Source organism: Chionomys nivalis, chromosome 19 (assembly GCF_950005125.1).
Source record: "Chionomys nivalis chromosome 19, mChiNiv1.1, whole genome shotgun sequence".
Taxonomy (NCBI): Eukaryota; Metazoa; Chordata; class Mammalia; order Rodentia; family Cricetidae; genus Chionomys; species Chionomys nivalis.
The window spans coordinates 43,432,865-43,445,381 of record NC_080104.1 but is presented as its reverse complement, the minus strand read 5'-3'; the positions used below and the strand labels follow the sequence as shown (position 1 = coordinate 43,445,381).

The 12,517-nt window shown below is 46.7% G+C and overlaps 1 protein-coding gene across 2 annotated transcripts in view; it reads right to left on the bottom strand.

Annotated features, from left to right (window-relative positions):
* Slc25a16 (solute carrier family 25 member 16) overlaps window positions 1-1,566 on the bottom strand; it is a 31,103-nt gene extending 29,537 nt beyond the window's left edge. For both annotated transcript variants that reach the window (XM_057751944.1, XM_057751945.1), the window contains exon 1: window positions 1,347-1,566. In XM_057751944.1, the coding sequence (XP_057607927.1) occupies window positions 1,347-1,467 (121 nt within the window). In that variant the 5' untranslated portion in view covers window positions 1,468-1,566. The remainder of the gene's footprint in view (window positions 1-1,346) is intronic.
* Between the last annotated feature and the right edge of the window lie 10,951 nt (window positions 1,567-12,517).

Here is a 12,517-nt window from a genome sequence, read left to right as displayed (position 1 = left end):
TTTTTTTTTTTTTTTTTTTTTTTTTTTGGTTTTTTTCGAGACAGGGTTTCTCTGTGGTTTTGGAGCCTGTCCTGGAACTAGCTCTTGTAGACCAGGCTGGTCTCGAACTCACAGAGATCCGCCTGCCTCTGCCTCCCGAGTGCTGGGATTAAAGGCGTGCGCCACCACCGCCCGGCTGCATGCAGCTTGTTTACCACAGTTCCAGGAACCAGTTTTGGTTGTAGGCAGTTTTGGACAATACCCCTAGTCATTTTTGTTTTGTTTTTGAGACATGGTATCACTAGGCATTCCTAGCTTGACTGGAACTTGCTATGTAGACCAGCAATCTCCAACTCAAGATCTGCCTGTCTCTGCCTCCCTGATGTCAGATTCAAGGCACGTGCCACCACGTCCCACCTCATGTCCTCGACTATTTTTAAAAGCTGGCCTCCAGAGATGGACAGTGGTGGCACACGCCTGTCATTACAGCACTTGGGAGGTAGAGGCAGGAGAATCAGGAGTTCAAACCCAGCTTCAAATATGTAAGGAGGCTGTGGGGGGGGGGGGCTACATGAAATAGTCTAATATTATCAACCTCACCCCCTCCTCTCTCTCTCACACACACACACCCCACGTGTAAAGGGAGCACGAGCGCAAGCTGGCTTCCACCCACCTCCCCAATATTTGTTTTCCTTTTTTTTTTTTTGGTTTTTTTTTTTTTGTTTTGTTTTTTTTGTTTTGTTTTGTTTTGTTTTTCGAGACAGGGTTTCTCTGTGGCTTTGGTTCCTGTCCTGGAACTAGCTCTGTAAACCAGGCTGGTCTCGAACTCACAGAGATCCGCCTGCCTCTGCCTCCCAAGTGCTGGGATTAAAGGCATACGCCACCACCGCCCGGCTTTTTTGGTTTTTTTCGAGACAGGGTTTCTCTGTAGCTTTGGAGCTGTCCTGGAACTCCCTTTGTAGACCAGGCTGGCCTCGAACTCACAGAGATCCGCCTGCTTCTGCCTCCGGAGTGCTGGGATTAAAGGCGTGCGCCACCACCCGGCTTATTTGTTTTCCTTTTAAGCAAACAGCAAAACCCAAGCCTACACTGCCAGTCAGATTATCTGTAACAGAAAGAGGCGCCTGCCCAACATGTCCCACCTAAAGGATCTTTTTCTTTTCAACCATAGGGAACAGGTGCTTGGTTCAGTCCGTCCACGTCCCTGGGGGCCGGTGGAGGATCAGAAGAGTCGGCAGCGGCTGAGATCACTGCCCGGCTGCGTGCTGCAGCGGAAGTCCCGAGCTGTCACCGCGGCCGCCGGCTCTGACTCGCCAGTGGCCCGACTTCTCCAACCCATCCCCCGGGTCCCGGCAGCGGACACCTACCTCCGGCCAGGAAGGAACGCAGCCAGTAGAAGTCTCGGCGCGACGCCGCGCCACCGCTTCCCGCCGCCTGCGGCACCGCGGGTGCAGGGTCGGAGGCCGCCAGGGCCGCCGCCGCCGCCATCGGGACCTGCGCCACGTCCCGAGCCTCCACTGCCAACTTACAAAACCCTGGGCAGCACCATGGCTGGAGCCGGCTCTGACAGGAGCCCGGCCGCCGGGCGGGCGGGGCCAGATGAGGCCCATGGCGCGGCGGCGCGGAATGATGACGCACAAGCAGCGGGTCCCAGCCAATGGGGTCGAGGATTAGGGTGGAAGTGGGCGTTGCCCAGGGGGGTTGGGCACTCAGGGTTCTGGTGCCCTAGCGGAAAGTTCGCGGAAAGCTGGCGTTTCAGAGCTCACCACCTCTGTAGCCAGAAGAGGTGGTTCATGCCTGCGGTCTCAACACTCCCAAGCCTGATGCAGGAGAATGAAAATTAGTGTCAGTTTGAGCTGCATAGTGAGACCCTATCCCCGCTCATTCAATCCCAGCACCCAGGGTTCACAATCAGAAGAATCACCTCCCTCCAGATCAAGGCCAGCCTCAAATTGAGTTCCAGACTATCCAGGGCTGCTGAGAGAGACTCCGTCTCAAAAGAAAAAGCTGGGCCAGCAAGATGGCTCAACGGGTGGAGACACTTGCCCCTAGGCTAGGCTACCTGAGTTATCACCAGGTCCTGTTTAGTTGATGGAAACAATTGATTCCCACAAGACGTTCTCCGACTTCCAATGTTGAGGGCCAGAGAGATGGATCAGCGGTTAAGAACACATCCTAGGATTCCCTCTGACCTCCATAAAATGTACATTTTTTAGAACCTAACTACTGGTTCCTGGTTCTTTCCAAGAATCTCTAAACTTACTCCTATCTCCTACCAAATCAGCCCTGCCTTGGCAGAGCTCCTCATTCAAGTATTCCCAGTAAACTTCCACCCCTCCCATAACACTGCTGAATATATACTGTATATGTATACACACACATACACACATACACACACATATACACACATGGTGCCCCAGGCATTAACACAAGCAAGTCAACCTTATTGGGCTTTCCGATCCACTCCCATCTTCCACCAATCATATCCCACACCATCTCACACACAAACAACAAATCCTCAGGAACATGCTGGTTTCTTCTCCTTTAACTCACTGTATTAATAAATGCTCAACCCTTCTCTTTTACCGCCCCCTTCCTTCCTCTGTCCCTGCATTCCTAAGGCCCCACTATGTAGACTTGGTTTATTTGGAGGTTCTAGCAGGGTGGTACAGCTATTCCTACACTCTTCATCAAAATCAAAGACCTATCCTCTATTTGGGGAACATCATCCTCTTTGACGAAATATGCAGCTTTAGAAGGGATGTCCATGGAGTGAGAAAAGGGAAGGAGACACCCACGTAGCCAACCAGATCAATTTGGTGATCAGTGGGGGCAAAGATGCAGCCAGAACACCCTTCAAATCCATGAACTAATACTAAATACTAAGTGTGGCCGCGGCTGGTCTTGATCTGAGATACTTCTGTCTCATTCCTGCCCCCCCCCATGTGCTAAGAGTACAGGATTTCACCACTGCTCCTGGGGTATTCTCTGTCTGTGTCTTTCTTCTCTGTTTCTCTCTCTGTCTCTGTCTGTCTGTCTGTGTGAGAGAGACACACACAGAGACAGAGACAGAGAGATACACACTGGGGATCCATTGAACCCAGAGCCTAGCAAATGTTAGGCAGACTCCTTAACCCATCAGAATTTCTAGCTGGCATCTAGGTTATCCACGTTTAAACCCTGATCTTTTTTTTTTTTTTTTTTTTTTTTTTTTTTTTTTTTTGGTTTTTCGAGACAGGGTTTCTCTGTGGTTTTGGAGCCTGTCCTGGAACTAGCTCTTGTAGACCAGGCTGGTCTCGAACTCACAGAGATCCGCCTGCCTCTGCCTCCCAAGTGCTGTGATTAAAGGCGTGCACCACCACCACCCGGCCCTGATCTTCTTTCTTAAGTATACCATTCACACAGCCTTCACTCTTACACAGTCATGAGCTTTGTATTCTGTCCATAAACTAGAAAAACCACAAACCTAGTTAGTTTCCCTGCTTTCTTATACCCTTTACTGTCCATTCTTGCATAAGAGCTAATGTAATTTTTAAAACTTATACGTTCATTTATGTTGTGTTTGGGGGAGCACACATGCGGCGGTCACAAAACAACTTATGAAGTCAGTCGCTTTTCTCCTTCCACTATGTGGTTCCGGGGAATTAAGAACGGGTCTTCGGGTTTAGTCGAAAGTGTCTAGACCAGCTTGGTCTACAAGAGCTAGTTCCAGGACAGGCTCCAAAACCACAGAGAAACCCAGTCTGGAAAAACCAAAAAAAAAAAAAAAAAAAAAAAAAAAAAAGAGCCGGGCTGTGGTGGCGCACGCCTTTAATCCCAGCACTCGGGAGGCAGAGACAGGCGGATCTCTGTGAGTTCGAGACCAGCCTGGTCTACAAGAGCTAGTTCCAGGACAGACTCCAAAACCACAGAGAAACCCTGTCTCAAAAAACCAAAAAAAAAAAAAAAAAAATGAAAAGAAAAGAAAAGTGCCTTTACCCCATTGTGCCATCTTACTTATTTTAAAGACCTAAAATGGCTTAGCATGGTGGCTCACGCTTGTGATGACAGAACTAGGGAGTGATCCTTCAAGGCTAGTCTGGGCTACAGAGTAAAACCCTTTTAGAAGAACTATAAGATATGGGCTGGAGGGATGGCTCAGATGTTAAGAGCACTGACTGCTCTTCCAGAGGTCCTGAGTCCAATTCCCAGCTATCACATGGTGACTTCCAACCATCTATAATAAGATCTGGTGTTGTCTTCTGGCCGGTAGGCATACATGGAGAAAGAATGTTGTATACATAATAAGTAAATAAATTTTTAAAAATAAAAAAAGGCCGGGTGGTGGTGGCGCATGCCTTTAATCCCAGCACTTGGGAGGCAGAGGCAGGCGGACCTCTGTGAGTTTGAGACCAGCCTGGTCTACAAGAGCTAGTTCCAGGACAGACTCCAAAACCACAGAGAAACCCTGTCTCGAAAAAAAACCAAAAAAAAAAAAATAAAATAAAATAAAAATAAAAAAAAGTGTAGGATTAAAGGCTTGGGGATGTAGCAAAATTACCTAGAATGCAGCAAGCTCTAGTATGATCCTGAGCATCAAAGTAACTGGCATGCAATCATGCCTACTCCAGAGAGCAACCTTCTATCCTACAGCGGTCTGGTGAATATCCACTGTACCACAATTAGGACACCATTTCTTTGGCTTCTTTGCTGGTACAGATGTGTGCTGCCACACCCAGCAGATGCTAGATACACAGAAAGAGCAATCATCTTTCCAGAACCTGTAGAAAATAGTATTCATGGGCTACAAGACAGAAAATGAGCCCAGTCTCTCAAAGAATTTGCTTTTTTTCATGGAAAGAATGTAAAACTAATAGGAAAACATGTTGCACAAAAAATAAAAAGTGAAGCTGGATGGTGGCGCACACCTTTAATCCCAGCACTTGGAGGCAGAGGCAGGCAGATCTCTGTGAGTTCGAGGTCAACCTGGTCTACACAGTGAGTTAGTTCCAGGACAGGCTCCAAAGCTGCACAGAGAAACCCTGTCTCGAAAAAATAAAATTAAATAAATAAATAAATAAAGGGAAGGCAGCTGGTCATGGTGGCTCATTCTGGCTCCCCAAAGTAGAGGCAGATGAATTCCTGTGTCTATAAAGCCAGCCTGGGGCTGGAGAGATGGCTCAGATGTTGAGAGCACTGACTGCTCTTCCAGAGGTCCTGAGTTCAATTCCCAGCAACCACATGGTGGCTCACAACCATCTGTAATGGGGTCTGGTGCACTCTTCTGGCCTACAGGGATACACACAGAATATTGTATACATAATAAATAAATAAATCTTTAAAAAAAAAAAAAACAGCCTGATCTATATAGAGTTCCAGGCTAAAATGGGCATGGTGGTGTATGCCTTGAATTCCTGAACTTGGGAGGCAGAGGCAGGTCAATCTGGTCTATAGAGCAAGTTCCAGGCTAGCCAGGGCTATTATATAGAGAAACCCTGTCTGGGGGAAAAAAATTCCAGACCAGTCAGGACTACATAGAGAGACCCTGTCACAACAAAATAAAGCAAATGAGAATGCAGGAAAAGCACATGTTTCAGGGAAGAAAGTGATTAAACTGTCTGTGGCTAATCCTGGGCAAGGACAAAACACTTGCATTCACACAGAAAGACTCGTAGCCTGTTCAATAAACAGAGGCCCGGAGAGATGGCTCAGCGATTAAGAGCAATTCCAGAGGTCTTTTTTTTTTTTTTTTTTGGTTTTTTCGAGACAGGGTTTCTCTGTGGTTTTGGAGCCTGTCCTGGAACTAGCTCTTGTAGACCAGGCTGGTCTCGAACTCACAGAGATCCGCCTGCCTCTGCCTCCCGAGTGCTGGGATTAAAGGCGTGCGCCACCACCGCCCGGCTTCCAGAGGTCTTAAATTCAGCTCTCAGCAACCACATAGTGGTTCACAACCATCTGTAATGAGATCTTGTGCCCTCTTCTGGCCTGCAGGCATACATGCAGGCAGAACACTATATGCATAATAAAAAATAAAAAACGGAAAAAAAAAAAGATTGAGTTTGGCTGGCTTAAGTTTCTCAGTTGCCTACCTGTGACTCCCCAACATTTGTATGGCAATTGACAGTCAGCTTCTTTTTCTTTTGCTATAGGGTCTCACGGAGCCCAGGCTAGCTATAAACTTGCTGCAAGGTGCCATTGAACAATTTTTTTTCTTTAGCTTTAAACTTCTGATTCTCCTGTCTCTGCCTCCCAAATGTGGGGGTTACAGGCATTTGCCACTGCATCTGGTTTTCAGCTGGGAGCAGAGTCCAGGCCTTCACAAATGCCAGGCAAACACTCTACCAACTAAGCAGTATCTCCAGCACAGCAATCTAGCCTGTTAAAGGCCTAGATCAAGGTTATGTCACAGACAGTTTTGATCTTGGCTAGCGACACTTAATATCATGGATAATGAGAAACTGGCGATAGCTGTAGTTAGAAAAATTAATCAGAGAACTCTTTGGGGAAGGCAGACGCTGACAGACCTAGTACCTGGGAAGGTGGTTAAGGTTTTCAGTGGTCCACGCAATGGGGTGATTGGGCCAGGTATCATAGAGCACACTTTTAACCCCAGTGTTCTGGGGACAGAGTCGGGCAGATCTGTGTGTGTTAGACCCTGGTTTACACAGTGAGTTTTGGGCCAGCGAGGGTGAATGTACGGAGACCCTGACTTTAAAAAAAAAAAAAAAGTGTGTGTTGAGGATGGTGCTGTTCGGAACAGAAAACCAAGTTAGTCAGAAAGGAAACAGACATACCAGACCCTCTTCAGAGGCTGAGGCAGGAGGATCAGGAGTTGGTTGATTGGCTGGTTTGGGTTTTTGTTTTTGTTTGCTTGATACAGGGTCTCATTGTGTAACCCAGGTTAATCCTGGAATTTACCATGTAGATCAGACTGGCCTCCAACTCACAGGGATCTGCCTGCCTCTGCCTCCTGAGTGCTGAAATTAAAGGCGTGCGCCACCACTGCCCATCCAAACAAGTTTTCTTTAAAGGGGCTGAAGACACTGAAGACATAGCTCAGCAATTAAGAGCACTTGCTGCTCTTGTAGAGGGTCAGGGTTCAGTTTTCAGCACCATCTATAATTTCAGTTCCAGGGAACTTGATTTGCTCTCCTGACTTCTTTGGACATCAAACACACATGCAGTATGCAGACATACAGAAAGGCAAAACACCCAGACACATAAAGTTAATAAATCTGATTTTTTTTTTTTTTGAGTCAAGGTTTCACTGTGTAGTCCTGGCAGGCCTGGAACTCTCCACCTGGACCAGATGGGCCTCAAATCCACAGAGACTGACCTATCTCTGCTTCCCAAGGGCTGTGATATGTGGCCATGTCTTGTTTTGTGAAGTGCTAGAAATGGGGTCCAGGCCTCCTTTGGGAATGCTCATCTCCAGCTACAACACCCAACTAAAAGCATGTGCCACCAGGTCTGAATTTTATTTTTTTGTTTGTTTATCTATTAGAGAAATGTCATTTAATGGGGAAGCTCAGCACACTCCAGCACCAGGACAGGCTGGAGTCGAAGCAGCAGGTGTGGCTGGGTAACTTCATATTGGGTCACAAGAGCCTGAGGAAGGTAACAGTCAAACAGAAGAGGCCCATGGTCTCTGACAGGGCAAAGCTCAGAATGGCATAGAGAAGTTGCTGCCTGAGAAAGGGGTTCCTGGCATAGACAACAATCAAGGGACTAAGCTCTGTCCCAAGGCCAGCCCCTGACCCGGTCACACCAACTGGAGCAGCCCAGCACCAATAAACTTGACTGCTGAATCAATGAACAGCACTGGTCTGGAATTTCTGTCTGGCCATCTGGAGAGGGGAGCTGCTGCAGGAAGGCTGTTTAGATTGAGCATCTGATCTACTCAGGAGGGAGGGGGTGGAGAACCTGCCTGACTCCATTTTGAAGGCAGGAGCCCCGGTTTTTTGTTTTATTTTTATTTTTATTTATTTATTTATTTATTTTGGTTTTTCGAGACAGGGTTTCTCTGTAGCTTTGGAGCCTGTCCAGGAACTCACTCTGTTTGGAAACAGAAAACCAAGTTAGTCAGAAAGGAAATAGACATGCCAAGGCCCTCTTCAGAGGCTGAGGCAGGAGGATCAGGAGTTGGTTGGGCTTTGTTTTTGTTTGATACAGGGTCTCATTGTGTAGCTCAGGTTAGCTTAGAATTCACCATGTAGACCAGGCAGACCTCGAACTCACAGAGCTCTGTTCTGCCTCTGCCTTCCCGAGTGCTGGGATTAAACGGAGGTGTCACTACCACCCAGTCATTTTTGTTTGTTTTTGAAAATACCCTTACCCTTCCTGACACCCTCTGAGCCCTCATGGTGACCATGATTTTTTTTTTTTTTTTTTTTTTGGTTTTTTTTTTCGAGACAGGGTTTCTCTGTGGTTTTGGAGCCTGTCCTGGAACTAGCTCTTGTAGACCAGGCTGGTCTCGAACTCACAGAGATCCGCCTGCCTCTGCCTCCCAAGTGCTGGGATTAAAGGCGTGCGCCACCACCGCCCGGCGATTTTTTTTTTTTTTATATTTCCTTATTGTCCCATTGTCTCTCTTCTGGGGCCTACTCATGATTTCCCCCTATTTTATTCATGTTTATTCCACGTGCATTGGCGTGCATGTGTGTCTGTGTGAGGGTGTCAGATCTTGGAGCTGTCATGTGGGTGCTGGGAATTGAGCTCAGGTTCTCTAGGAGAGACATCCAGTTCTCTCAACCACTGAGTCATCTCTCTAACCCCATGATTTTACTCCTTAAAAGGGGCCCAAGAGATGGATTCGGGCCTGCTCTCTTTAACCCAACTTAGGAGGCAGTCACTGGCCAACTCTTGGGTGCATCCCAATAAAAAAATCAAGCTTGCTTCAAATTTGGCTCAAACTGTGGAAGTGGTTTTATTCTAACTGATGGGATTAACAGCAGACACAGACTTGATCAGACCGCTGCTCCAGAGTGGGTCAGACCTGGAGGAAAGAGCAGCGCCTTGGTGGTCTTCGCTTTTCAATCTCCCAGCTTTGCCTCCTGAGTGCTGAGATTAAAGGCTGCCGCCTACTGCCTCTTCTGCCATGGCCACCACTACCCTGCCTAAGGCGGGTTTTCAATTGGAATTTTATTGTTTGTCTTGTTTTAGTGGTGTCTAGAACTGAACTCCAGGGACTGAAGAGATGACTCAGAATTTAAGAGTTCTTGTAGCTTTTATAGAAGACCCACGTTCAGTACCCAGTATCCATATGGTAGCTTACAATCATCTTTACCATCTTCTGAACTCCATGAGTAGCTAGGCATATACGTGGTACAGATACATAGACGCAGGCAAAACATTCATACACATAAATCAGGGGGAAAATGTGGTCTCTCTTTGTAGTCTTGGCTAAGGTGGAATTTGTTACATCAACCACGACTCCCAGAGCTCGCTCTGCCTCTGACTCCAGAGTGCTGGGATTGTTTCCTGAATGCTGAGATTAAAGGCTGTACACCACCACATCTGGCCCTTGTTTGGTTTTTTGAGATAGGGTTTCATTAGGGGAGGCAGGCTTCGAACCTGCTGTGTGCTAACAAGGACCTGAATGCCTGAGTCTTTTGCCTCCTGAATACTGGGATTGTAGGTGTGGGGTTCCATGCTGCATATTGTTAAGTGATTTTAATAAGCATTGTCATGCTCCTTCCTTGTCTTGTCTTCTATTACACAGAGCAATGAGGAAGATAGGGCTGTCTTTGTGTTTCGGTGGGACAGAGTTGCCCAGTATGCACACAGCCCTGGGTACCAGAAGAATGGAAAAATGCAAGATAAACTTCCTGCAAAGCTGTTCCTACAAGGGCAAGTGAGGGCAAATATGTAAGCATAATTTGCCAGCTGTTTATAATCTATGAGAAGTGAGCCTGGAGTTTGGAGAGGTGGAACAGGAAGAGACCATTTTATTTTTTTATTTTTATTTATTTATTTATTTATTTATTTATTTATTTATTTATTTATTTATTTTGGTTTTTCAAGACAGGGTTTCTCTATGGCTTTGGAGCCTGTCCTGGATCTAGCTCTGTAGACCAGGTTGGTCTCCAACTCACAGAGATCCACCTGCCTCTGCCTCCCGAGTGCTGGGATTAAAGGCGTGCGCCACCACCGCCCGGCAAGAGAACCATTTTATGAGCGAGGTGGGAAGAGTACTAAGGCTACCTACAGATTTAAGATGAGACACTAAGCAGTGGGGTTGGGGGGGATGGGGAATATGGAGGGGAGGGAACTCACGCATTTAATCCCAGCATTTAGGAGCAGAGGCAAGCAGATCTCTGTGAGTTCAAAGCCAGCCTGGTCTACAGAGTGAATTCCGTGACAGCAAGGGTTCTTAGAGCTTGTCTCAAAACAAACGAATGAATGAAAAGAAAAAAGTGAGTATCTCATTGCAGTGGAATAGGCCCGTAACAGCAACCCTTGGGAAGTGGAGCTCAGAAACTCAAGATCATCTTCAGCTATATAACAAGCTTGAGTCTAGCATGGGTTTCATAACACCCAGCCTTGATTTTTTTTTAAAAAAGAGACTGGGAAGATGGTTCACAGTTGCTGAGCAACTGTGAGGGCCTGAGTTCGAATCCTTAGAAGCCATGGACAACAGCTGGCTGCAGTAGGCAGCAGTTGCAATCCCTATGCTCTTACTTCAAGATGGGAGGTCGAGACAGGAGAATCACTTGAAGCTTGAGGGATGGATAGCTGGCATATTCAGTGGCAAACGACAAAGGAACCAACCCTGTGTCAAAGGAGGTGGAAAGCAAAGAGCTGCAGGGGATCTTTTGGCCCCTGTGCACATGCCTATACATTCACACAGATACCCATAAATAAAAATGCAAAAAAAATCTTTAAAATAAATATGGCCTGCTTAGGACTGTGGCCATGTCTGAAACAAGAGACATGACCAGTCATCTGTGTTTGGGCTTTTGATTTTTTTTTTATGCGTATGAATGATTTGTTGGCGTGTATGATGTCTACAGAGGCCAGAAGAGCAGATAGGATTCCCTCAAGTGGAGTTCTAGGTGGATGTGAGCTTCTGTGTGGGTTCCTGTCCTCTGCGGGGTCCCTCCCAGGTATAATAATAGGACTGGGTGTACTTTAGGATACTCATCATCTAACCATTATTATTCAGAACGTTCTTTCCAAGCACGAGTTGTCACTCACGTGACCTTGCCTTTGTGACTGCGTGAGCCTAAGCCTATATCACCTTGCCTGACCCCCAGAATAATCTCAAAATCTAGATTGTCTGGCGACTGAAAAAAGATGGCTATCGCAGGAGACTTAGGTCCTGAGTTGGCTTCAATTTTAGGCTCCACTCTCCCAGGTTCACAGCGCCAACCAGAAGGGTAACAAGTGACACCACGACTCAGGGACCCTGAGGTCGGCTACAAGGTAAGGGAGTGGGCACCCTCACCGGAGGGAGGTGAGTGAGCATAATGGGACCGGAACAGGGAAGGGTTTGATTACATCAAGCTTGCGAATAACTTTTAAAGGACGGAGGAACTTGAGTATTGAAATCACCGACCACCGACCACCATTGTTTGCAAGTTGTTTTTGATTATAAGCCTTGGTTTTTAGAAGAAGGGACTTTAGAACTTTAAGTTGGGGACAGAGTCCAAAGGATATTGAAAAATCATCTAAACAAGGGGGAAAGATCCTTGTTCAATTTTGGGTCCCTTGAAATGCTAAAGGAAGATGGGGAGACTTCTCCCTGAGCGAGCTGGAGGATTTAGGAGAGCCTATGAACATGCTAAGTTTCTAGCTGTATAAAAATTATACATGCAGCCAGCCTGGCGGTGGTGGCGCACGCCTTTAATCCCAGTACTTGGGAGGCAGAGGCAGGCAGATCTCAGTGAGTTCGAGACCAGCCTGGTCTACAAGAGCTAGTTCCAGGACAGGCTCCAAAACCACAGAGAAACCCTGTCTCGAAAAATCAAAAACCAAAAAAAAAAACAAAACAAAAAAAAAAAAAAAACAAACTCTTCTTGTGCAATAAATCAGGGGAGGACCCAATATCAACAAGTACATGAATTTGACCCTGGCTGTAGTATAAAACCCTTAACTAACAATCGGTTTTTAAGAGTGTTACAGAACTCTATGGATTTTCAAATTTCATTGGCAGGTTATTACGGAAGGATAGAAAATCGTTACCAAGCAAGAAAACTATGGGGTTTTCTCATGTACGCTGAATTTGTGATTACAAAGTTCGTTCAGTTTTCTCCCATTCCATAGGGAGATAACCTTTTCTGTTCTTTGTTTGTTTGTGCCCCCCCCACCCCCGTCCCTGCCCCCAGGAACAGGGTTTCTCTCTGTAGTCTCGGCTATCCTGGAACTTACTCTGCAGACCAGGCTGGCCTCGAACTCACAGAGATCCAATTGCCTTTGCTTCCTGACCACTGGGTTTATTATTATTATTATTATTATTTTTGGTTTTTCGAGACAGGGTTTCTCTGTGGCTTTGGAGCCTGTCCTGGAACTAGCTCTGTAGACCAGGCTGGTCTCGAACTCACAGAGATCCGCCTGCCTC